General features: G+C 35.6%; 2 protein-coding genes across 6 annotated transcripts in view; both read right to left on the reverse strand.

Moving 5' to 3' along the window:
• The window catches only part of LOC126975463 (uncharacterized), a 258,862-nt gene that overhangs the window by 126,662 nt on the left and 104,467 nt on the right, over nt 1-27,733 (reverse strand). The gene's annotated exons all lie outside the window — the stretch shown is intronic.
• Nucleotides 1-27,733, reverse strand: part of LOC126975438 (furin-like protease 1) — a 222,368-nt gene that overhangs the window by 31,843 nt on the left and 162,792 nt on the right. For all 5 annotated transcript variants that reach the window (XM_050823323.1, XM_050823325.1, XM_050823324.1 and 2 more), the window contains exons 3-4: nt 13,421-13,595; nt 8,705-8,868 (exon numbers count right to left, since the gene is read on the reverse strand). In XM_050823323.1, the coding sequence (XP_050679280.1) occupies nt 8,705-8,868; nt 13,421-13,595 (339 nt within the window). The remainder of the gene's footprint in view (nt 1-8,704; nt 8,869-13,420; nt 13,596-27,733) is intronic.

A 27,733-nucleotide genomic window follows, 5' to 3' on the forward strand; every position in this document is an offset into this window, starting at 1 on the left:
TCGAAAAAGATCTTTTGATCGCTACTCTAGGTCCGGCCTAGCACGATCTTTGCCAAAACTTCCATCTAAATGAGTTTCTTAATATATGAAGCCAAACTACAATCAACTCGCGGCATCCCATACATTAAATTCATCAACACCTCATCGCATGAAATGGAATGAATTGTAATGAATTGTAATTTTATTTGCAAGAAACATTGTACTTAATAATCCAATATGTTTCGTCAATTGACATGCAAAATATGTTATTGAATTGTCTAAGTACCAACACACTACAGTTATGCTAAATCATGTCGGATTTCACAATGCTATCATTTATATTAATTTATATAAATTAATATACGATGTTAATAATTCATTTAGTACCTATGTATAATGTCAACAAATTTAATGACACAAAAGTATATAATTTACATATATTATTATCAAATAGACTAGTTCATAATATGTTATATGCTTGCTATCTTTATGGTATAAGTAAATGTTTTCACTATGCAAAGTTCCTGATGTATGCCGATGATACTAAAATCTTTATGACAATCAAAGATAATTGGGACTGTTCCAAACTACAAGCTGATTTAGATAGACTTACTTGATATTATAATTGTAACCGCATAGGTGTCAACCATGAATAATGCATCTATGTCTCTTTCACAAGAAGAAAGTTTCCAACAGAATTTAGTTACCAAATTAATCATCACCAAATTGATAAAAAACAAGTAGTCAAAGATTTAGGAGTACTTCTGGATGAAAAGCTAATATTTGGAGAACAAATAGATACTATTGTATGTACGTCATTAGAAGTTAAGGGTTCATCTTGCGCGTAAGTAGCCCCTTTTCTGACTTGGATTGCATCAAGGTTTTGTATAAGTCATATATTAGAAGCATTCTTGAATATTGTAGTGTTATATGGAACCCGCAATATTCTGTCTATATTAAGAAATTAGAAAGCTTTCAGAGAAAATAAGTTAAGCACCTTAACTTTAGGACTCACAGTTATAATAAAGGTTATGAAGAATCTTGTAAGCACCATCAACTCATTAGTCAGACGTATCCTTCTTGTATTATTTCTTTAAATGGGCTTTGTCACGGTTATGTAGACTGTCAGGAACTTACCACTAAAACTTTATTTTTTGTACTCCAAAAAGACGCTCTAGGCACACATGCTTATTTCCTATTCCTCTGGTGTCCTCAAATTACGCACAAAATTCTGTAATAACTCGATTACATAAAACCTATAATAATAAGTTTAGTTCGGTTGATATTTTCCACCTCAATAAACTCAAATTCAAAAATGAGATATTACGAATATTAGTTGAAACATAATTTTATGATTTTATTAAGATAGTTCATTTCATGTCAGTTAGGTATCTTTTCATAGTTTAAATCCTGTGTTTTTATCACATTAAAACGAATATACACACAAACACAGACACACAAACACACACACACACACACATGCGCACATGTATATATAATTGTATACTGACTAGCAAATATCCGAATAGGTACATTCATGGTGTTTTACTGTGTCGATTGCTTAAAATTCAGGCCTTTAAAATGTTAATCCCTTTTGGCTGTCAGATCATATATAAAAGTATTAATTAAATATTTTTAAGAGCTGTGGATTATGTATAAATAAATAAATAAAATAAATAAATAAATAATAATAACAGAAATACTTATTTAGTAACCATTGAGGCAGTCCTCTTTTAAAAACCTTGAAAGGTAAATCTTTCAATTCATTAGGCAATTTTTTATATATTTTCATAGACATGCTGTAAAAATTTCTACTAAAAGATGCAGTTCTACAGAAGGGAACTATGGGTCTATTTGGATACCTTGTGTATAACCTTCTGGCTTTTTATTGTATTGAAATCAGACATATGTTATACATAGAACACAATTATGAATTATTATATTCATCATTCGATGAATTCGTTCGAAACATCTTCTTGCAACATATTAAGTTTATTCAATGTATATATTTCAGAAGTCATGTTATTCTTTCAATGTTCGTAAAAGCAGATATTGCACGATTTTCTATTAATGTTTTTACTCAACGCTAAGTACACGCTATTGTACAACGTTGGTGAATAGCTTGCAAAGCATAATATACGATCAACACAATAGACATATATTCTCATCTGATTTTGATCTTTAAGAAGTTTCAAAAATGGTTGTGGCATATTGAATCTTATCTAACATCTAAATAAAATAAGTTTTGATTTGTGACAAAATAAATTAAAAATGTTCGTGTAGTTATTATTTTTAAATCAAACACACAATCTAGCTACCACAAGTAAAGGCACATTACGATCAATCTATAAATCTTGATCAAAAGACCGTATATTTTTTTATTGCTTGTCAGGGCTAAGGGGCTGGTAGTCCGAGTCTTATACATATGTTTCTCCATCTCCGATGGATCAAATACTTTCGATGCCTCGAGTAGAGGCGACACACACGTCAAACTATTTCATCAGAGTTGCACGTTAACATCTGACTCGGTCGTCCAGTCGAGAGTTCAAAGGAGGACGCGTTTAACCCTTTTTTTTACTCTAAGCCGTGCTTGGATACTGCATGTAGACGGACAAAACTAAACAGAATTAACACAAAATTTTTCATGTTTTTCATCTTTACTTTCAGTTCAATTTTTATTTATAGAAAAGAAGGAGTAACAAGCATACCAGTCAGGGTGTTAAGTGTTCGCCGTCAACATTCACCAGAGGAATCACAGGAGTGTTGCTGGCCTTTAATGAAAGTTGCGCGCGCTTTTTTTGGAGATGCTCATGTTGTATCAACATAAAACACCGCACTAGAAAGCTCATTACACAGCTTGGTTGAAGGCCAGAGATGACAGCAATACTCCATATGTGGCCGGACTTGCGCTTTGGAGAGCGCTAGAATGTGGGCCGGCTTGAAGTTGAAGTAAAGAAGAAGTAGGCAATCGCTCGAGATTTCGAGACCCAGGATTCCGATACTAGGCAAGACTTGAAGGCGAGGTATTATCGAAGAGCGGTGCTACGACAAGTTTAGATTTAGTGGTAAACGCGCAAACTTGAGTCTTCTGGGGGTTAAATTGGACTAAGTTTATTTTACCACATTCCGCGACCATCTCAAGAGAGGACTAGATAGAAGACACAAGTTTCTCCCGGCACTGGTCGACGATTTCTCTATAGAGACCTGCATGGCCCGTGTATACGACATCACCAGTTCTGCCGGCTGCAAAGCAGTGTATGTTGGAGATGTCCAACATATCAATACGTTCCAATCCCAATATCAATACTTTTCAACAGATATTATCTGAAGACGTTTTACCCAAAAATGGCGTATTTGTATCACGCCAGTACATAAAAAGAGCCCAAAGAATGATGTTACTAATTATAGGCCGATATGCAAATTGTGTATAACAGCTAAAGTATTCAAAAAGCTGGTTTTGCAGTCATATGTATCCGTCAATAAAGAATTCCCTGAGCTACAACCAGAATGGATTTTTTAAGGTCGTTCAACGTTTTCCAATTTAGTGTTGCTGAACAATTCACTAACTGAGGCTATGGAGGATGGTGGACAGGTCGATGTCGTATACACAGACTACAGCAAAGCATACATATGATAGAATTGACCATAACTGTATCAATAAACTTTAATAAATTATCTTGGGATAACATAATCGATCTTTTCCAGACTAACTTTATGTCAGCGAGGAGCATTTAAGCAGGCGTTCCTTTAATAAGTATTAAGATAGTAGTTAATAGTAGTACTGTAGTGACACTGAATCTTTCTTTTATTAACTGTTTTAATTATGTAATTATTTTAAATTGTGCATTGTATTTTAGTATTTGTTAGTATCGTTGAATTTAATTATTCTTTCACTTCTGATGGAGACCTGTAATTGGCTCACAGTTATGTAAATTAACATATAAGGTAGCTAATAGCTGTAGGTCTTCCTAATAAATAAATAATTAAAAAAATGATGTGGTGTCGTGGGACACCAGGTAGGAACAAAGTTCCTTTCGGCTAATGTAGGACTTTCGTTGCACTAATTAAATAAATTGTTTATTTTTCAAATCAGATTTCATAAAATTGTAAAAATATTTTCAAACAGAGAACGTGGCGCCATCTTACATGCCGTAGTAAAGTTACGTGGTCATCGAATGCATATTACCGCCATCTCTAGAAGGGTTTTTAAATTACGATACAGTTTAATGCAACCAAAATGTAATGTTATATAAATGTATGGAACAATTGTAGAGTTGCTATCCATCTTAATTTTTAAGTTATATTACATCTATTACTTGATTGCCAATGACAAGATTGTCAACTCTGCTAAGATTTCTTGCACTCATATAATAAATAATAAAGTCCATTAGAAAGAGAAAGGTATTATACACTACTCGCTTGTGTATACGACTGTCACGCCTGCGCACGTCTCATTTAACGGTTTTATTCCACGGACTTTTTCTTACGGTTTTACTATCACATTTCAGTTCGGTCCCGCAGCAAAATCCCCATCTCCTCCAAGCCTGCCGTAAGGAACTTCGTTCCAAAAAAATATCATTGACATGCAGAAGAAATAATGTAGGTGATACAGCACACAGCCTTGGGACCCTCCAGGATTCACGGGACACTACTGGACTGATAAGACTTAACATCTTATGTCTCAAAGTCGAGCGCCACAGCATCGCAATCAATGTTGACTGCCATAAGAAAGCAAAATATTTTAATACTCATCATCAGCTAGAGCAGCATTATAATTGAAGTTTGTTTTGTTATTCACTGTTCTAAATTGATTTTCCTATGAATGGAAGAGCTTATTAATAATTAATGGATCGCAACCTTTTCGCGTACCGCAGTATGATGTTATTAATGCGAATGCATGTTACAATTAATGGAGCTATTAGTAGAAGACGAAGTGAAGCACATTCATTACGGAGGGGCAATTACTGGGCTATGTCTAGTGTTAATATATTGCGTAGTGGATAGTTAATTTATTAGAAGATACGTTGGGGTTGTATTGCATTTGTGATTTGTGTGATAGTTAGTGTTGTCGTAATAGTTCGTATTGTGTATACCTTAATTTCAGAAGCTCGAGACAACTTTCTTATACATATTTGTAATCTTTTAAGATTTAACCTGATTCCTGCCGCCGAATTTCACCTTCGCACGACACGCCACAAGTTAGGATATCATCCCCACCATCTGGATGTGTGGCAGTCCTCCACAGTGCGGTTTTCAAGGATCTTTCTTCCTCGTACTACAAAGCTGTGGAATGAGCTTCCTAGTGCGGTGTTTCCGGGACGATACGACATGGGTACCTTCAAAAAAAGCGCGTACAGCTTCCTTAAAGGCCGGCAACGCTCTTGTGATTCCTCTGGTGTTGCAAGATAATGTGGGCGGCGGTGATCACTTAACACCAGGTAACCCGTACGCTCGTTTGTCCTCCTATTCCAAAAAAAAAAATTATTAAGAGGATATTTTTATACGTGATGTATATATCTAAAAAAAGCTTACGATAAGCGAAAGTTGCGTAGTGCAGCGAAAATATTTCAAAATGGGTACTTTATCCCCTCTAATAGAGGCTTATTTAGCTCGGATAGTATATTAATAATTATTTTAGTTAGGATGCCCATATTAGTCTGGACCACAATACATATCCACGGCAAAAACATCAAAATGTCAAAAGAGAAGACGGTACCGAAATTCAAATATTTTTATTCAAGATAAGATAAAATCACTTATTGAAAGTCAAAAACTACCACCCATTCCAAAAGGTATGCCTCAGACCTTAGGAGAACGGGCGCAACAAACTCAGCGGGCTTCTTTTTTATATAAAAATATGGTTACAATATAAAATCGTACAATAAAATTTATTATTTAATAGCTCTTGGGCGGTCGCTCAATTCCCACTCAGATGTATCATTAAGAAAGTCATTTATGTTATAGTAACCACACAAACGTTTTTTAACAATTCTTTTGAATTTCGAAATACATTTGTTTTGAACATTATCTGGGAGCTTGTTGTAAAAGCATATACAAAGCCCCACAAAATACTAACTAACTCGACTTATCCGAGCTCGAAATATCTAACACCTGGGATGCAATAATGTATTAATTAAAACCCATTGTGAAGATAAGAGATATAAGACAGAGGATAACCACCTCCGATGCCCGTGGCAATAAATGACCTACTAGTAACTATGACGTATGTCTCGAATTCTGTCAACGATTAAAAACATTGTTCCAGAAAAACATAGAAGCGTCGTGTTAAATTAAAAAACATTAATAGTTAGCAAATAGTCCATATAATAATTCAGTTATATCAGCACGTATATTAATCTTTTTAAAAGTTTTCTGTGAATCGTTCTATACTCGCGTTATTAAATAAACTACAACCTATGTTAAATTCTTAAAAAATATTCGACTTGAAAATGTTCATAGTTAACGCGAGTATTGATAAACTGCTGCATTCCACTACACAAATTGAAAGCCGTCAATTATAGTTTGCACAAATCAGTGTTGATTTGTTTTATGTTGAATTTATAGTAAGTTAGCCCCCAACATCAAAATAAATTGAAAAGTGCCGGTTCTTCTCAAGTTTTACGAGTACTTGAGTCACTGTCGCAAGACCTTAAACTGACCATAATTATGACTTTGACTATGACCACAGTAGACATTTGTACCAGTAAGGAAACTAAACCTTGTTGACCAAATACTTACCTTCACATGCGTAAACTCCATTGAAGCAATAGGGTTGTCAGGTTATATTCTAACCGACTTTAAAAAAGGAGGAGGTTCTCAATTCGACTGTATTTTTGAAACGAAGTTTCTTATGGGGCGTTGCTTACTTTTTACCCATGATAAAAATGTTGATAATTTAGAATTTCATGTAGCTCCAAATTAAACTTAAATTTTGACAGCACTATAAATTTTGAGCACCCTTAAAAACCATGAAAACGATACCCATGACGAAAAAGTTGATAATTTTTTGCAGCCGCCATCTTGAATTTTCATTTTCGAGTGTCGACACACATGTAGGTAACTATTTTTTGTCCAAAATAAATTAATAAAAAAAAATCCTCGAAAACCACACTCATAAAAAAATTTGATAATAAATATTGCAGCCGCCATATTAGTTTAAAATTGTGAATTATGTTCACGAATTTATGATAACCGATCTCACGGACTTATAATTTGAATACCTACTAATTATAATAATAATATAACAATAAATCATTCTTATATACTATACTGCTTTAAAGATTAAAAAACGAAAAACGAAGTTTTGATGGAGCCAAGTTCAAATTGCCGTAAACCAAGCAATACGCTGGCATTTTTAAAAAGATCGCGGAAACAAAATATAACAACGTGACACTCGTCTCGCCTTGACCGCGAAAATCGCTTAGGGGCCTCGTCGATGCGCACAAACATGTGTGAGTGTATCATTTCGAACGTTTGTAGGTAGTTACCGTACATATGTCTACTGTGCTATGATTCTATATATGAAGGTTAATAATCTTAATGTAATTTATTTCATTTATCAACGCCTAAGATACTGCCTTGTGGTTTTCCGATCTTATTAATAACATAGTTATAATAAGATAAGATGAAGTGCGCCACAATCTCTTAAAATACAAACTCTGTGTTAACTGTTGTTTCAATCCACACTAGTACCAATAATCTAAACGCTCAAAAAATTGTGAATGTTAAATGAAATTAGATAAATATTACACAAAATCCACGATGAGTAATTAACATTCGTGTGACTTTCAATGTAACCACAGAATATTCGCATGAAAATATCCGCATTGACACATTCATGTTATCTGTTGAACTCACAAAATGGTTGACATGAAACCACCGGTACACATTATATTGTAAGAGGGTTGATATTAATATAACTTATTTGAATGGTACCAATAATAATATTACATAAAGGTAAACCCGAGGGTAGAGGATATAAAAGTCGGAACGAAATTAGTTTTTTCCGATAGCCAATATAAATTTTAAAAACTGTTTGTCAAGATAATAATAAAAATGAGCATAAATGGAATGTAAAAACACAGTAATAATTATACGCGTTTTAATCCTTCAAGAATTAAAATTAAGTCAAGAATTCTTCTCACTGCTAGATTAATATTTTTTTTATAAAAGATGGGGCAAACGATTAAGAGGCTCACGTGAGTTGTGAAGCAACCACCCATGGACATCCGATACACCTGTGGGAGTATGCTTATTGGCTTGAAGGTCTTTTAACTATATCAGCTTGGGAAAACTGTGTGGATCAGTAATTGAAGACCATATCTTAGGCAAGGGAACAACCCGCTCCACGACTGAAGAACTTCTTAATAAAATTTGTACCAAAATACGTGGACGATGCGGGACTCGAACCCGCGCCTCTCGGGTTCCGCCCGAGTGCTCTTACAGACTGAGCCAACCGTCCGAGTGGCGCATCGACCGAAATTTTTGGTATGTTTTGTTCAACTCTCAGGTTGTGGTACAAATTAAATATTTAATCCCAGAAATGAGAGTATTACTTAAAAATAAAAAACTTCTTAATAAAACTTTCAAAACCTTAAATTATTTTGCAGAGTTAGAGTTTATTGTCATTGTCATGAGAGGCAGTCTTTCTATAATTCTCTTAGCCTTAAATTGTCACTAATAGCAAACAAGAACCATTGTATTTCAAGTAATAATGATGACTTACCAGATACCACATGTGTGGCCACTTGGGGTCGTTCAATATAATCCTGGAGTCAGCGGCTCGCGGGCGGCCCCTCACTCGTGTGTGCTGGATCTCACGCTTCCCTCCCGTCGCCTCCCTCCTCGAAGCTGACGATGTTGACGTTGCATTTGATGACGTACTCTTATCTAATCAAAAAAAAAAACATTTATTAGCGAGACTGGTGAAAATTTTGACTATATATCCTAATAAAGAAGAAATAACATCAAATGAATATCACATTATTCATTCAGGTAAAAGTAATAATAACTTGTGAAAGTCGTAAGTTATACTTTCTACCTTTTTTAAAACAATAAGGGACGAGACGAGCAGGACGTTCAGCTGATGATAATTGACACGCCCTGCCCATTACAATGCAGTGCCCCTCAGGATTCTTGACAAATCCAAAACGAGTGGCTCTACAATTGCGCTCGTCTCCTTGAGACATAAGATGTTAAATCTCATTTGCCCAGTAATTTCACTAGCTACGGCGCCTTTCTGGCTAAAACACAATAATGTTTACACATAACTGCTTCATTTACCACCACTTTGGAAAAGATTGACCTTTAATGACAACAAGTGGCAAGAAAATCATTGCCACTTTTGTAGATAAGCATTTACACCGCTGCCAAGTTTGGCCTAGAACACCAGAGGAACCACAGGAGCGACGCCGGTTTTAGGAAGGTTTGCGCGCTTTTTACACATTACATTGTTACAAAACCGCTTCAATAGTGACGGATCCCATCCGTGTCCGGTCCATGCGCCACAAGTCTGTTCTTGAACGAGACTCAGCTGTAAAGCTCAGGTTTGTACAGTTCGGGTATCATCAACTCGAATAGAGTCGGGAAACTCGAGAGGTGACCACTTAGAACTATTATCTTTATATATATATATCTTCTGTATGTGTGCTGATAGTGAACTCCTCCTAATCGGCTGGACCGATTAAAATGTTTTTTTTGTGTGTTTAAGTGAATTTGAGATTGGTTTAGATTGCAATGCAGTACATACTAGCTGACCCGGCAAACGTTGTTTTGCCATATAAAGTATAATTCACGCGATAGTTTTATAAGTAATAAAATATTGCCTATATTATAGCCTGTACATCATTTTGTTCTATTGTCAATAGTATTTGCAGCGCACGCAAAAATAGGTTTTCGATTTTACACCTTGTGTTACAAAATAGCAATTTGATTACGGATCCCTAATTTTGAAAAAACAAAAACATAGCCTATAGCCTTCCTCGATAAATGGACTACCCAACACTGAAAGAATCATTCAAATCAGACCAGTAGTACCAGAGATTAGCGCGTTCAAACAAACAAACAAACAAACACTGCAGCTTTATAATATTAGTATAGATTATATAATTCTCCTGCCCATGTGTATGGCAATGAACTCCACCTAACGGCTGGACTGATTTTTAAAATTTAAGACGTGTGTACAGAACAACTGTCGGGTCCGCTAGTATCTTATAAAGATATGTCGTCGTTCTAAGGCCTGACGTCAATTTTTCCTGAAAGTTGAGGTTTCTATTGTTTTTAAATTTGCAATAATTATTTAGTTTGTGCATATTTTAGAACAATAATAAAAACTATTTCTCTCAAGGCCCACGTGAGGCGGAATGCAGCGACTAAGAACTTCCAGTAAAGTGAAACAATAGGTGTTTGATCTTGAACTTCAGCCAAGTTGCCAAGTCAAGCCGTTATCTAGGTCAACCGGTTATTTACCTATTTACGTCTGCACTTAACCGCTCCGTTGTTCCCAACACTTTCTATTTTTCTTATTCATCCTCGAATACCAATTTTGGCATAAGATATCCAGTCGGCGCATTATGTAGAAACTTTTATTTTATAAATACTTGAAATAGGTACATTTAATATCGTCACACAATTTTACCAGTGGGAGGCTCCTTTGCACAGGATGCCGGCTAGATTATGGCCACCCCAATGAGTACCACAATGGCGCCTATTTCTGTCGTGAAGCAGTAATGTTCGCATTTTATGTTTCGGTCTGAAGGACGCCGTAGCTAGTGAAATTACTGGGCAAATGAGACTTAACATCTCATGTCCCAAGGTGACGCGCGCAATTGTAATGCCGCTCAGAATTTTAGTGTTTTTTCAAGAATCCTGAGCGGCACTTCATTGTAATTGGCAGGGCGTTTCAATTACCATCAAAAAACATTTTGGAAAATTTATCAGTTAAGGTGTCACAAGTAGGTTATATTTTTTATAGAAGAGGGGACAAACGAGCTTACGGGTCACTTCATGTTAAGTGATCACCGTCATCTACATTGTTTTGCAACACCAAAGGTATCACACGAGCTTTACTGGCCTTTAAGGATGTTTTTTTTAAGGTACACGTGTCGTACCATCCCGAAACACTGCGGCAGGAACAGTAGCAGGAATCAGGTCAAACAGCTCTTCGAAAACTCCCCGTGATGCGGAAGAAAACACAAAATGAAGCAACGTCTCTACGCAACGCCAGATCTAGCCGTTCACAAAACTTTGCACGTGGTTAAATGGTTCGAGCTGATACTGGGGTGCGCCAAACCGGAGATGACAGCAATACTCCATATGTGGCCGGACCTTTGTAGAGTGGTAGAATGTGGACCGGCTTGAAGTATCTCGATGAAGCCCAGCTTCTTCGAGGCCAATTTTGCTTTGCCTTCCAGATCACCGTGGAATATCGCTTGAGATTTCAAGAACCAGTATTCCGATACTAGGCGAGGCTTTAAGGGAAGTGTTGTCTAAGAGCGGTGATAAGATACTTGTTTTGTTTTTGTGTTAAACGGGCAAACTCGAGTCATCTGGGAATTAAATCGGGCAAGGTTCATTTTACCCCATTCCGCGTCCTTCTCAAGAGAGGACGACCGCGACGTGTTGAATTACCACAGGCGATTTGCCGCTTAAAGAATTAGGAGGCATGGGTTATATTTCCTCTTTATAATTATACAAATAATTAAAAGATATAATCAGTAGGAATGTGAGAAACTTCCAAGTATTACACGATATACTGTGACGACACATACGTTATGGGGCAATGCAGCCGATATTAATAGCATCTTTGTGCTGCAGAAAAGGGCTATTCGCGCTATTTATAACCTACCTAAAGGGTCATTAAGAGAAAAATTTAAAGAAATCAACATTTTGACTATTGCTTCTCAATATATTCTTGAAAATTTTCTAAATGTTTAAAAGCACATTGATGAATTTGCTAGAAACTGTGACAATCATAATGTTAACACGAGGAACAAACGTGAACTTGTTATGCCTCCTACTCGGTTAAGTCGAGTTAGTAAGTTTTTTATTGGGCGATGTATATGCTTTTACAATATGATTCCAGAAAATGTACAAAACAAATGCGTTACAAAATTTAAAAGAATTGTTAAAAACATTTGTGTGGGAAAGGTTATTGTAACCTGAACTATTTTCTTAATGATACCACAGACTGGGAATGAAGCGAACACCCTCGGGCTCTTTTAATTGTAAATGTTTATTGTATGATATTACATTGTAATTCATATTTTTATCTAAAAAAGCCCGTCAAGTTTCTTGCACCCGTTCTTCACAGGTCTGAGGCAGTCTATTTTGAATCGGTCGTAGTTTTTGTCGTTCAAGAAGTGATTTTGAATCCTAATTTAAATTTGAATACGTAGAGGATATCATTGCTCATCCTTCACCGCTCGTGTTGCACATTCAAACGAGGTAAGAACCCGGGAGTGCAGCATTAGATGTTCATCCTAAGAAAGAACTTACGGTAGATCTCGAAAAGACAAATCCCTTTATGAGGTTACAGGTGAATATTTTCATTACTATCAAGTTAATTAATTATGTAAGTATATAATATGAAACTTTTCGTAAAATCCACCCAATTTTTGCATTTTAATAAGGCTATTGAAAGTTATACAATTTTCAGAAGCCAACGTATTCATATCTCGAAAACAGTAAGCTCATATTACACACAACTCAAATAGGTTAATGAGCTCGATGTACGGAAAATATTTAATTAATGAGCTTACTTAGAAGTTATATGAGGCATAAGTGTACTCCGCACATTGCTTCTAATTAAAAACAATGTAAATATAGTGTAGGAAGGTTTATTTGAACCTGGAGCTAAAAATATATGATATTTTAAGAGGAAAATTTAAGAGCGGCTCAAATTCTTTTAAATTTTACATATTAGTAGTATGTGTGTCTTTCTACTATTTATTGGTGACAAACAATTGTTGTGTGGCGTCACATTTGAGACATAAGATGTTAAGCCTCGTTTACCCCGTTATTTCACTAGCTACGGTGCCCTTCAGACCGAAACACAATAATGCTTACATATTTTATTTATTATAGCTTTTATAAATCTTTATTGCATAATAATTAGAATAGGTTCATTTTTGCAATACTTTATGAAACACAATTTGGTTAGCATTTATCTATTCTGGCAGGTATTTCGAATTTTTTGTTAGTAAAATAGGTACTTTTCTGGTAGACGTTTAAACACAAGCCTTCTTAAGCCGTGTGGCCTTTAGGAAAGGTTACGAAAAACAAAAAGAAGCGTAAATAAATCATAATATAACTTTAGTAAATTGTAAACACGCTACAAGGTGTGGAATATTTTTTAAAATTAAAGAAGAAGTATTTAGTAAACAACTTGAATATTTTTGTAAGTGTAGTGTTCGTTTGGAGGTTCCAAGCGATTTGAACTAACCTGTAGGATGCTCACTCATGTCAATCAAGTCCCTTTTTCTTCTGGATAAGATCTTCTGTTGCCTCGCCCATTGCACCCGGGAGTCTGACTGCAGGTTATGATGATGTCCTCGAGCTGGCGACAGCGAGCGTCGCGCCACCGAGTTGTGATGGAAGTGGTAGTGGTTGTCGAAGATCTGTGAAAGAAGATAAGCTCGAATAAATATTTTTATTGAATACAAGAATTGGTAATACCAGTGGAAGTTAATACTTGGCGAATTTTGCTTTGCAATAATTAGAAGAGCCGACATCGAAACATTAAAAAGCAACGCTATGAACGCTTGGCCGCCCCAAGCCAGTTATCCCTGTGGTAACTTTTCTGGCACCTCTTGCTAAACACTCTTTATACTAAAAGATCGATAGGCTATGTTTTTGCAGTCCCTGTGCGTCTGAACAACTGGATCAAGCCAGCTTTTGCCCTTTTGCTGGTGGACGTCTCCTCGTTCTTCGCTCCATCGAGTGCTGTCATATGTTTAATTTCTTATTGTTCAATTTAGTAAGGATCCATGTTTGGCTTCCCTACTTCGCCTGGCACCTTTAAAAACACTAAATATTTTGATTACGCTCGTCTTCTCCCGTCCGTTGGGCCGCCTATGCCACAAAGCGCATTCGCCATGGCCAGTCTTAAGCCGCCGCGCGTTACCGACGCCAAGTTCAACGGGCTCGGGTTACACAATAAAATTTATTGCTTTTGAACTGTTTCGGCTTGTTTATAAAAACGAACGTCAATGCTTTTGTTATTAAACAAGCTAGCACTTTGTTAGATAACACAAACAATAGATACTGCGTAATTTAAACAAATTTCGTTTAAAGTAGGGCTGTCATGCATTTTTTATGATTTTTTTAGATTTACCTACAGATTACATTTCGATTATTACAAATGAATGTAGTAATTTTTTATAACTAAAACATACTTCAAAGTTACTAATTAGTAATAGAATAGTTACTAAAATATCATAGATAATTTTTAAGACTGACCGCATTTTGACGGCTTGTCGTATTTTACAGAGATAAAGTTTTAATTTTTTTTTTTTTACTTTTATAGTCTGTTATATTACCTTTCTTGTGGTATATATAAGATGTTGAATCTCGGGAGCAAAGTAATTTTATTAATCACGGTGACCTCTTAGGCAAAACATTAGTTGCTAAACGGCAGATAAAGTTGCAATCAACAAAGATAACTTTATTTATATTTTATTAAACACTTCAAAAAGCACTGGTAAACGCTCTCAAACCAAAATTTAAATATACAGGAGCAGCCTAATGGAGTATGAATACTCGCATTAATGCTTTAACGAGCGATGCACGCGGTGTGAATGAAGTTAATTTAATGCTGAATTTTAATCCCAAAGTTAATGTAGCTTGGCCATTTTAAAAATAAACCACGTAAATGTTCACTGCAGTAAATTATATCGTCCATGCCATAAAAAAATATTAAAAAGTAATAAAATTTGATTATTCGGTAAGGAATACTTGATACATAAAATTAAAACTTTCACAAGATTTAGATACGCATTCAGTGGTGTGTAGCTTTTGGTCGAGCAGAACATAGCACACCTGTGAGAGCCACCATCCATCCAGATGTCGTTATCTGTGTTAAGTCTGCTTCTATAGAGCCATCCTCGGAGAGAACGGATCCTGATTAATCCTGAGCTGTAACGTTATGTCCGAGTTAAGTGCAACGTTGTGGTTAAAGTTACAGAAAATATATTCGGTTTTTGTTTTGGTGATACGGGGGCTATTTTGTTTCAGTTGCTATTTTTAAACTAATTATTGTTTTAGGATATTCATTTAAAAATTATTATTACAATTAAAAACCTGTTAATTGAAAAAATAGACCCTGAGGCGTACGACGACTAGATATAAAACACAAATACTACTTACCAAGATTAATTTATCTATATTTATAAAAGAGAATGTATGTTTGTATTTTCCCTAATAACTCCTAAACTATTCGACCGATCTCAATGAAATCTTTTGTAATAGATTCGTTGAGGCTCAAGGAATGTTTACAATTAAAAATTAGATGGCAAAACAACGTTTGCCAAGTCTCAATTACCAAATACCAGATTACATTAACGAGCTGCCCAAAAAGTTGCAAGAAATACACACATACAATACATATAAATACCACGAATATCAAAACACGCTTTTAAATGTAATTTAATACTAATAATATACGTGTTTTAATACTTTAAGAAGTACTTATATTATTTAAATGCGCGTTAAGAAAGAAGTTACAAAAGGAGTACCCTCACATTAATAGTAATTAACATTAATAACACTTATTTGATTGCTAGTGAGTATTGTGTCATTTATGATTGAACAATTTAATATTTATAATATACTAGCTGACCCGACAGACGTTGTTCTGTACATAATAAGTAAACTACTGTTTTTATATAAATTGTCAATATATATATTTCATAATATCAAGAATTATTTCGTTAAAAATGCTCACTGTTGTTATAATGAAATTGTTTCACAGCGGAACTGTCAAACCGTGCGTCAATAAATTCTCTCATAGAAATTATGTATGGACACATCAAAGGAAAAACAAATTTGTTGTTTTTATTTAATTTAGCAGCATTTTCCTATTTATACACCTTTTAAACATTCTCTGGACTTCCACAAACAATTCAAGACCAAGGCCAAATCGCTCCAGGCGTTCTCGAGTTTTAGCGAGACTAACGAACAGCAATTCATTTATATATATATATATATATATAGATTATTAGGTAAAATTCTGTTATTGCCCGTTCCAAAAATGATGGCATATATTTACTTAATTTTCTATACAAAACTAACAATTGGTGAACATTTAATAAATTTTCGTACAATTTTTATCTAGATTGAATGATTTGCATCAACTGTAAAAGCTACGGGTATTTTGGTGATTCGCACTGTCTATAAGAAATAGAACAATGAATTTATTTCTCAGATTCTGTAGATATATAGTTATTTTTATATATATATATAAGTTTTATATAAACCGTTAAGAAATGGTTTCAACTATGTGCTATTTTGGCAATTTCTAGGGAAAGCGGCCCTATCTCTACATAGTAGTAGATAGATAACAACTACCGGTACATAACGAGCCCGCGGCTGCGCTGTTGTCAGGGTACATGTCGGCGGATTATTACAATCAGCTTATCTCTTGTTTGTTTACTGATTGGAATAAACTCTTAACATTACGAGCGGCTTGACACAATACACCAGCTCAAATCATTTACGGCCGTTCCCAATATTCAGTCTATCTCTTACTTGAGATAAAAATAGTAACTATCGTTGACTTTTCTGTCCCAATAAACTTATCGACGGTAACTCACCTTATCCGTACACGCTCTCTGTCAATGGGACGACGTGTAGCTTACCAGCGATAGAAGTTTGTATGGAAATTGCAATTCACGCGTCCCAATATAAGACGATAAGAATGACTTATCGGGTATATTAGGACAGCTTCAGATTATTGACAGCTAATTACTGACAGTAGAAGGTAGTAATTTATCTCTATTTGTAGATAGTATATTGGGAACGGCCGTTAGCCTTTTCTCAGTTGACAAGCCATTATTATTTGTAACCGTTGGCTGTCACGATGGTGCCCCTCGATCGACTCGATCCTGTTCCGCCACGTACTAATGTATGTGTTCTCGGTTTTAGAATTCATTTGCATGAACATAAAAATATTGTTTTTTCAATCAATTCGACTAAAATTTATTATTGTTTTTATGTATTCAAATAAATAATACAAATTCTAAATATAAATTTAGAACCAGTAACAGTTTAGTTGTTGTACTTGATAATAATAATTTAATGTTGCATTTTTGGCTTATTTTGAAAAAAGCTAAAAAACATGATAAATTAACCAAATGTTTTGAGTGTTCTTGAATGTTAATTCAAACAATTCGACAGGTGTTTCGCCTGTATATGAGGCATCCTCAGGAGGTGTTGACTCGCCAAACTCTGGCACGAGACTAAACATTTGGATAAATCGGATGAATCGCAAATAGTTACTCCTATCACCTAATAATACTTCGAATTATCGATAACCCTGTATAATACAGCAAGGCTCATTTGATTCCTCTGGTGTATGACAAAGAGAGTATTTTTTTTTAATGAAAATAAGTGACAAGACGAGCAGGACGTTCAGTTGATCGTAATTGATACGCCATATCCATTAAAATGCAGTGCCGCTCAAGATTCTTGAAAAACACAAAAATTCTGAGCGGCAATACAATTTAGCTCGTCACCTTGAGAAATGAGATGTTAAGTCTCATTTGCCGAGTATTTTCACTAGCTACGACGCCCTTCCGACCGAAACACAATAATGCTTACACATTACTGCTTCACGGCAGAAATAGGCGCCATAGTACCCATAATCTAGCCGGCATCCTGTGCAAAGGAGCATCCTAATGGTAGAGTATGGGCTTACACACTATCAGGTGGTGTAGTATAAATTCATGGTCCTCTTATTATAATAAAATTGCATACTCAAAATTTTAATATATTTGTATAGAAAATTCAGAAATAGATGTGCTGCTAAATAGGTCCGTATAAAACATGTTAATTGCTTTACAAGTTATAAACTACTTTTCCGTTATCGGTTAGCATCTCTGAACTCCCGAAGCCGCTATGTGCTAATTTGGTTATCACTTTGCCAGCAAATTATCACGACATGACATGTTGGTGTCCGTGTAAACAAGTTCTTTGAACCTGCAAATAACCTAATAGGAGTTGCACGACTATTCTTAAGTTTTATGAATAAAAATAATATAATATAGGCCCAGCCACTGTTCAAGCATTACCTATAAAGAAATTTTAATGTTGTTTAAATTTTAATTATTAAAAAATTGCCTTGTCGTAAATCCTACTACTCTACAGCTGACTGTCTTAGTAATCGGACAGCCTGGGACTAGATAATGTTTATTTTATATATTGTATTATTAAAAAGAGCGCTGAAAAAAAAGAATGCTGGTAGAGTTTCTTGCGCCGCTTTTCTCTCTCCTAGCGCCATTTATTTCCGAAGCTTTGGTATTATCTAGTATATTAGAAATGACATCAAAAAGAATTCTAAAAGCATCAATTTTGAGAAAATAAATGCATTTTATGCCTTTTCAAAATGCATTTAGATTATTTATTACTAATTTTCTTTGGGACATTAGTGTAAAATTGATAAAATGAATTAAATTAAGTCCTTTTCTCTTTGAAACATTTATTTTACAAGAGTGTGACAACTATTGAAATGTTAGTGTTTGGGTTTTTACAAAATATAGATAGATTTATATTCTGAATTCTGATAGACTGTGGAGTGAATCTAGATCAAGTGTAATAACATTTAATCTAGGCATGGGAGCAAATGGGAATGTCCCGTCATTTGGAATGTACTAAAAGGGATCAGATCCAAAGTGATATAGTGAAAGCTTGGGATGAGATTGAAGGCAGGCAGGCAGTTTGACGTGATCGTGAAAAGAGATATATCCAAGTTAATTATATTTCATTTACAAATATTGAAATGATAAGAAATCTACGTTTAAAATAACCGACTTCAAAAACTAGTAAGTATAAAGTAACTTAATAAAGATTTAATATCATACAACTCTTATGCAAACCTAATACCTTTTATATTATTTGTATGTGCTATACCTATTGATCAGTTTTAAGTCGGTGCCAACGCCTTAAACAGAATAGATGCCAGTAAACGGAAACACAAAAATGAATCGACTCCAGAAAAATGCTGTTCAAAACTATATTTCACGTTCTCGTGAGATAATGAAATGTTGTGAAGAACGTTTGTTAGCTATGAATGACAGGTAGCCTAAGCTAACCCACTTATCAGGAAACGGGCTAATATATAATTGACCTTAATAAAAACTCTTATAAAATACACAAAAAAATTAATGTCCATAAAAAATATTCATAAAATGAAAACTACTGGGCCAAACTATATGAAATTTTTATGCGACCAAATGCGCAAAAATCGCGTAAATCGGTTCATTAAAGAAAATTTATTGAGTTAGGCGGAAATCCATAATTATACAAATGATTTAAGTTTTCTTTAGTGTTAATTCTGCCAATATTTCTTTTTAATACAATTCGACACGTGTTTCGCTTCTGCACGAGTCTCGTGCCAGATTTTGGCGAGACAACACGTCCTGAGGATGCCTCGTGTAGAGGTGAAACAAGTGTCGAATTGTATTAAAAACAAATATTGGCGGAATTAACACTAAAGAAAACTTAAATCATTTGTACGGTTCAATAAATTCAGCGTACATACTTAAAAAAAAACCAATCGAATTGAGAAGCTACTACTTTGAAGTCGGTTAAAAATGGCTTCTATTAAATCTATACTTTATAATACTATAAAGCTGCAGTGTTTGTTTGTTTGTTTGAACGCGCTAATCTCTGGTACTACTGGTCCGATTTGAATGATTCTTTCAGTGTTGGGTAGTCCATTTATCGAGGAAGACTATATAGGCTATGTTTTTTTTTTCAAAATTAGGGATCCTTAATAAAATTGCTATTTTGTAACACAAGGTGTAAAATCGAAAACCTATTTTTGCGTGCGCTGCAAAAACTATTGACAATAGAACAAAATGATGTACAGGCTATAATATAGGCAATATTTTATTACTTATAAAACTATCGCGTGAATTATACTTTATATGGCAAAACAACGTTTGCCGGGTCAGCTAGAAAAAAATAAGTCTAAAAAGTGATGACAAAAATCTGAAAAACATATAAATATTATAAGACAAAATTCAATAGCGCTCATTGAATGAACTGTACAACGAACAGAATATTGAAGCAGTTTTAAGAGGAATTTAACAAATTATTATTTGCTCATTTGCCGAGAGGCCAATGGATATTGAGAATAAATTTGTATCAGAGTACAGTACAAGGGGACTGCTACGCTAAAGTTAATTAATTTATGAACGTCCTTTTGTGTAGGCCAGGAGCACACTTGGGTAATATCGTCCCGCGTTTTATTTACTAGAGGTCCCGGGTTCGAATCCCGGTAGGTGCAAGCATTTATATGATGAATATGGATGTTTGTTTCCGAATCATGAATGTTTAAATGTATTTATGTATGTTTATATGTATTTATGTATGTTTAAGTAAGTATATTGTATTAAATATATCGTTGTCTTGCAACCCATAACACAGACTATATATGCTTAATTTGGCGCAAGATAATTTGTGTAAAAAGTGTGTCAATATTATTTACTGAGTTGATCTTTTTGATTTTGATCAGAATTTTTTTGTATGTGTGTCATATAATATAAAGAATTATACATTTAAATAAAACACTTGTAAAGGATTAAAACGCGTGTAATTGTACCTAACTGTGTTTCTACATTAGATTTTTAATTTTAGTTAACCCGACGTTTCAAGACCTTTCCAGATCTCGTTTTCAGGGGGACTGCAGATGAAGTGAGTCAAAGATAGTATTTGTCATAGTTGTCATTATGAAGTTTAGCGCCATTTTATTATTATTATTCATTAACTTTAGCGGTTTTTGGCAAAATTTACTGACAGTGTCCTCTTCTTTTTTGGTATGTGTAGTTGTGGGTTTTAATTTAGAGATTATTGGATCCCAGTGTTAGATAATTGGAAAGGTCTTGAAAAGTCGGGTTAACTAAAATAAACATAAAAATGTAACTTTTACGCAAATATCTAATGTAAAAACAAAGTTACAATTACACGCGTTTTAATCCTTTAAAAGTGTTTTATTTAAATGTGTAACACGCGTTAGTCAAATAAAATACTAGAATTGTATATATTATTATTGTATTTCCTTAATCGCTCTCTTGCTCGCGTGCGTGCCGGGCTTAAAAAAAATATCATTTGAGCGCCAAGCGATTACTTGCCGCTGCGTCTCGACGCTCACGCACTTATAAACAATAATTATTTATGAACCGGGTGTCGAAATACGAAACTGAAGTGGTATTTTAAAGCTTATGAATTGGGCTATCTATACTATTAATTATGAGCATCGGTTGCTTACATGTTTTAATAGATATCTGTAAACATTTAAGGAAGCTATCGCTAAAAGGGACTACAGTCCCTTTGGGCGATTGGGGCTCACTAAAAAAGGCACTATAGTCCCTTAGGGTAAGCGAGCGGTTAAACTTACTGCCATTTTAGGAAATTTTAAACTGTAAGCTAATACACAAATACCGGGTTCAAACCAGGTTCAATACATAATATCCTAAGAAATTACGAGAGGAGCATAAATTTCAGTTGATATTAAGTGACACTCGTTGCTCAGCCAAACCGCAACAGTGTCAAGTTACTTGCTTAACTCAAAATTACCTCTCCCGCCTAGCTGGCCTACGAAGGTAATACGCCAACACACCAAGGAATTACATAATAAGTACTGGATGAACGTAAGTGGGTGTAGACAAGCAAAAGAAGCTCTACCACAAATAGACCCCAAGCTCTCTCGCAAGCTAGTAAAACTTCCACGACCTAGGTTACGGAAAATAACTCATGTACTAACGGGTCACGGCCCTTTTAACAAGCATCTGTTCAATATAGGTGTCACCGACAGCCCACTGTGCAGAGCCTGCACGGAGGCGGACGAAACGGCCGCACACGTCATTTTGGAGTGTAGGAGTGTGGCCTCATACCGGGCCAAACACCTGGGGTCACCGAGGACTCTCCCCGAGGTCATGGGTGACATCAGAGGTTTGATACATTACCTTGAGGAACTAGGGTGGCAGGATTAGCCGCCCTCCTCACCACGCAAAATAGGCGCGCTGTAGTCGTCGAGTTGCGGATAATAGCCCGTGATAACCTATAACCTATAACTCAAAATTAGCGGAACCGCAGTTTCACTCGTCACCTTGAGACATAAGATGTCAGGTGTCAGTGCTCGGTAGGTAATACTATTATTTTCATTGCTACGGGTGTCATCTAGAGGTTTAGGATCTTACCCCCTTATTCATAATAGTCTGCTAACTTAAAGCATTGCTAATTCTCACTCTGTCTTCTTCTATTAACCTAAGTCAGGATGAGAAAAAACACTCCTAAGCCGCTGTTTAAAGTTAGCGGACAATGATGAATAAGGGGGTTAATGTTTATTTAAAAATGATTTTCGAACACTTTATCTAGTAATATAGTATATCGTAATAGTTATAAAGTATACTTCATAGTTTCTTATGTGGTTATTGCAAATGTTGTTAATAATTATCAACAATAAAATTAACTAAAAGTGTTCATAAAAATAAGAATAAAGTCTTAAACCACAATTAGGTGAAAAAGCGGATACAAGGGGAAAAAAATTACTATCTCTTAAACTACGCAAAATCGTAGAACATACATAGGGGTGATTCGGATACTCATCACGGTGAGGCTTTCAAATTTTAGCTTTGGACGTCAACTTCTCGGCCATCCTGTTTATTTACATAGACTTAATAAAACATATACCCAATAATGCACAAGTAAATAAGTGTAAAAATAACTTATTATAATTATTATATCATTATTTCTAGTTACATACTGGTCATAAAAATAAATTTCATTTGTTTCATTCCCTCGTCGTGTACTATGCTTAAGTTTGCAACTGAAATAAAATATACCAGCCGCCACGCAGTCTGCACCCGAACTGCTCCAAGCCACTCCCCTCCCCCTGACCACCCGGTGGGTTGTGGGGGAGCAGTGCCGTAAAAGCCTCGCCTTCCAGTAAAGCGCACGTTCTCACTACATTGCGTCCGCAACGATTCTTATTTCCAATGGATTTGAACTGCCGTCTAAATGATTTCTGCATCGACGCTTCCTCCTTATTTTATGCTTTATCAAATTCTGAATGATTGTCATCACCAACAGATGAAAATTCTTAAAAATGCATTCAAACCTCTCAAACGTCACAGTGTGTACGTTTACGAATTAATGTATGGACAAGTAAGTTTTACTGTTTTATTATAGGTACATTGTAGCAGCTCTGCCTTATAAGGATTGGTCTCTAGATACCGCACTACCTAAGAACAAAAGCCTTTCTATTACGGCAACTATTAGATGCTTGACACTGGAAGGCAACTTTTAAATTTTGTAACATACGCTTCGTTATTTAACATTGTAATTAATAAATTACATTATACTTACTGATGAATGTGATCCCAGTCTATTTCTTATTTCTTGTAGTATTATTTTTACAAATTTTTAATCGGCATTTAAGTTTCAATTATTTGCAAAGTATAGTAAAGCATGTGGCACACCAACGTCACATATTGCTCTAGACTGGCTCGAGTACGCCCACATGTGCGTAGTATTAGTTGCCGCACTTTGCTACTACGCCTGCCGTATCTAGTTGGAGCGCAGTGGAGACCTAACCTTAATCTAAGCGTAATAACTTATATGTCAATTAATCGACCCTTTTGAAAATTAATATCATGCTGTTATATTTGTTCACGGATGCCGTATTTGTTATATTCATGGCAGAAAAATCAAGATACATTATCTCCAATATTTTTTAATCTTTAAATATGGTGCTTTGCTATCCTAAATTTTTTTGGAGCTCCCAATTGAGCGCGATACTGGGTATCGAACCCACTACACTCACCCTGGTGAAGGACCTCCGAATGGTCCGAAACTAGTCAGTCAACCACACATATAAAACATGAGTAAAGTATTAACAAATAAAGTGACCCAGAATTATTTTATTCAACATGTTAAAAATAATGTTACTTACATTCTACGAGTGGCAGGCTCCTTTGCACAGGATGCTCGATTATGGGTGCCACAACTGCGCCTATTTCTGCTGTGAAGCAGTAGGTAATGTGTAAACATTACTGTGTTTCGGTCTGAGGGGGCCGTAGCTAGTGAAATTACTGGGTAAATGAGACTTAATATCTTATGTCTCAAGGTGACAAGCACAATTGTAGTGCCGCTCAGAATTTTTGTGTTTTTTAATAATCTTGAGCGGCACTGCATTATAATGGGCAGGGCGTATCAATTATCATCAATGATCGTCCTGCTCGTCTCGTTTTCATGAAAAAGAACATAAAATCTTAATAAAAATATATTGACGTTAAATAATTACTGCTATATCAACATTTGTTATAATATTATAATTCTACGTTTAAAGAGACAGAAACAGAAAGATTCTTAGTCTGCATGGGCTGAGTGTCAAGAAAAAGATCTTTCGATACACCCCTTAATTTCCCCAGGGTGTTATAGGCAGTGGGCAAATAGGAGGGTCTAGTAAGAATAATTTCAGGTAGCGATTGTTTACGCTTCACGCTCTTAGAGGTTGCCATAGCAACCGTACACTCCCTGTTCATTGTTATTGCAATGTGAGTTATATTTATCTGTGAGTTTAGCTTTTTCGTGAGGGCTTGAGTACTCATACTCGTAGTAAAATTATTGTACAACAAGCTGATACTCGCAACTTCATCCGCGTAACTTTGTATTGAAGATATCCCAATATTTTTTTTTAGATATGGACTAAGTGTCATAGGTATAAAACTATGTACAGTTCATTCAAATCTATCCACTTAGATTAAGTATTTGTCTCCGCTGCTTGAGTATAATTTTTTTCAGATATGTCAGCGCCGCACTATAACAGACTGTGTAACATTGAAGAAGATATGTTCTGGTGAGCTGACTTCTTCCTTGACTTGCGCTCCTCAGTCTCGTAGGCTTTCACATCCCAGCTAGGTCTCTCCACTCATGCCTTACTTTTGAACTATCGTCCCCAACAACAAACTTTGGGTTTCGCGCGCCATTAAATTTCATTTAATTTTTTTATTATTGTATCTGTGAGGCATGTGTTAGGATGCTCTTTATATATATAACTAGAATCTCTTCTTATATTGTTCGCTTCTAATATTACACTTACCGAAAACGATATAACTGTATTGTAATAATTATGTGACCAGTGAGCGACGCTAAATAAAAAAATCAAGCCCATCGGAGTTGACTTACTGATCCAAGATGATTTTTATTGCCCTTGGTAGCAAGTGGTCGAATGGAAGCAGGTGGCAGTGGGCTGCTGCTAGTTTCACAAACTGAATTTGAAAGGTGTCGTCCGGCTGTTAGATTTGAGGAGTTTACGGCTCAATCAAGAACACCAGACGCGACATGGAAGAAGCAGAGCTCGATAGTAATATTTGATGTGTGGACCAAAAGTGAATTGATATAGCCAACCATTAGTCACTTGTATAACACTTAAGAACACTAAACAAATGAAAAAGCCAGCACTTAAAACTAGGAGGTATTCAACTGTGAAGTAGTCTGCTCTTTAACGCACGGCTTATACAGAGCGGGTCGCCATCAGCCCGCGGCGCTCGTCGCACACAGGACCGCTTGGATTCTAACAGGAGTACCCTCTTTAAAATAGAGTGTTTTTAGAAGCTAGGATGTAACCCAACCATCGCCACCAAAAAACACTATCTCACGTGTTAAGTATAAGATTAATTTATCTTGCTGTTACACATAACTTTCAAATCAAATCATTCGAAGGTAAATTGAATTACACTTGAAATTTGTATTTTTTTTATATAGCTTGTTCGGAATGCAGATTTCCTTAGAGAAGAACGAGCGAGAAACTCTAAGGACAAAACAGACGACGATGCCTGTCACGAGAACTCTACCAAATAACAAAAGATAATGTTCATCTACACACGTAGAAAAACTAATGGAAGTTACGGACCAGTTAAAAAAAACACTCCGCGCCGTGATATTAGCAATACACACGGAACACAAAAAACTAGTAAAAGTTACGGACCAGTTAAAAAAAACCCCGCGCCGTGATATTAGCAAGTGAAACCTTTATGCTAGTGTGTGTGCGGTTACGGGGTATACTAGTTACACAATTTTTTCTCCCTTAAATAATCATATATCCACAAATACTTTTATCTTATTGTTTTTACACTTTTTCACAGACGATCTGTCACAGACGTTGACAATTCTAATAATGGCCGCCTATCGGCCTGTAGTAGTGTAAGTGTGTGCGTGGGGCTATGTATTTACACGTTAATCGGATTGTCTTGGTGCTACACTGTTATGTAAGGTGACACGGAGTCCTTATTTTTTTACTAGTCCGTGGTAGAAGTGTACTAGTTTTTTCTGTTCTTTGCATCTACATATTAAAGTGATACTCAGTAAAATGCCCTTAATACTTTACTAATGATTCACTTAACTAACTTATAAGACATGAAAAGATTATTTTTTAATGGAAGCTACCATCATTGAAGTGATCGCCACTGCCTACATTCTCTTGCAATTCTAGAGGAATTACAGTGCCTTTTAAAAAAAGTGTACGCCCTTTTTTTATGGTAAACGTCATGGATGACGTTTCGTCCTGGATGACGCACAAGGATGCTCATTCAATAGTTTAGTTGTACGTGGAAGAAAGGTCATTGAAAAGCGTAGTGTGGAGAAAAACCAGCTATCCAGATGGTGGGGATGATATCCTTAATTGCGTTGAGTTCTATTTGGTATACATGAGGAATGTAGACAAGAATATCTTGTTGAGCCTTAATTAATGAGTCATAATAATCCCTATGATACTGTTGTGTGCTCACATCATTCAATAATGATTTTTGAGGTGAAACTTCTAATGCGACTTCCAACATGGTTGCGTTAAACGTTTAACGCTACCTGTGCTGTGGGGTGCATAGTCAACCACAGCGAAAATATTTAATTTATTTATTTATGTAATGGTTCACCAACAGATTAACATCATAAATACAAAAATTAGGCATAGAAATAATATAGAAATAAAAATTATCACTATCGTAATGTGGATCCAATAATACGCGAACACAAAGATGTATAAGCAAAACATTAAATTAAATAAACGAATGTTGCGATGCAAGTCGGTAAAACGAAAAAGAGAGACAGACAGCTCGATCCATTTGACCGCGTGCAACGCAGAGCAGCTGGAATTGTCGGGGACACAGTGCTTTGTGATCGGTTATATAAGTTATCCAAACTTGGCGTTGCGTAGAGACGTCGCTTCATTGTGTTTTTTCCTCCGCATTTATCACGGGGAGTGCACGCGCGAGACACGCGACAAGTTAGGATATCATCCCCACCATCTGGATGTCTGGCGGTCCTTCACAGTGCCTTGTGTGGTGATTCCGGGACGATACGACGTGAGTACCTTCAAAAAAAAGCGCGTACACCTTCCTTAAAGGCTGGCAACACTCTTGTGATTCCTCTGGTGTTGCAAGAGAATGTGGGCGGCGGTATTCACTTAACACCAGGTGACCCGTACGCTCGTTTGTCCTCCTATTCCATCAAAAAAACCAGAAGAACATTGTATATGGAA

The sequence above is a fragment of the Leptidea sinapis genome, chromosome 36, assembly GCF_905404315.1.
Source record: "Leptidea sinapis chromosome 36, ilLepSina1.1, whole genome shotgun sequence".
Classification (NCBI taxonomy): Eukaryota; Metazoa; Arthropoda; class Insecta; order Lepidoptera; family Pieridae; genus Leptidea; species Leptidea sinapis.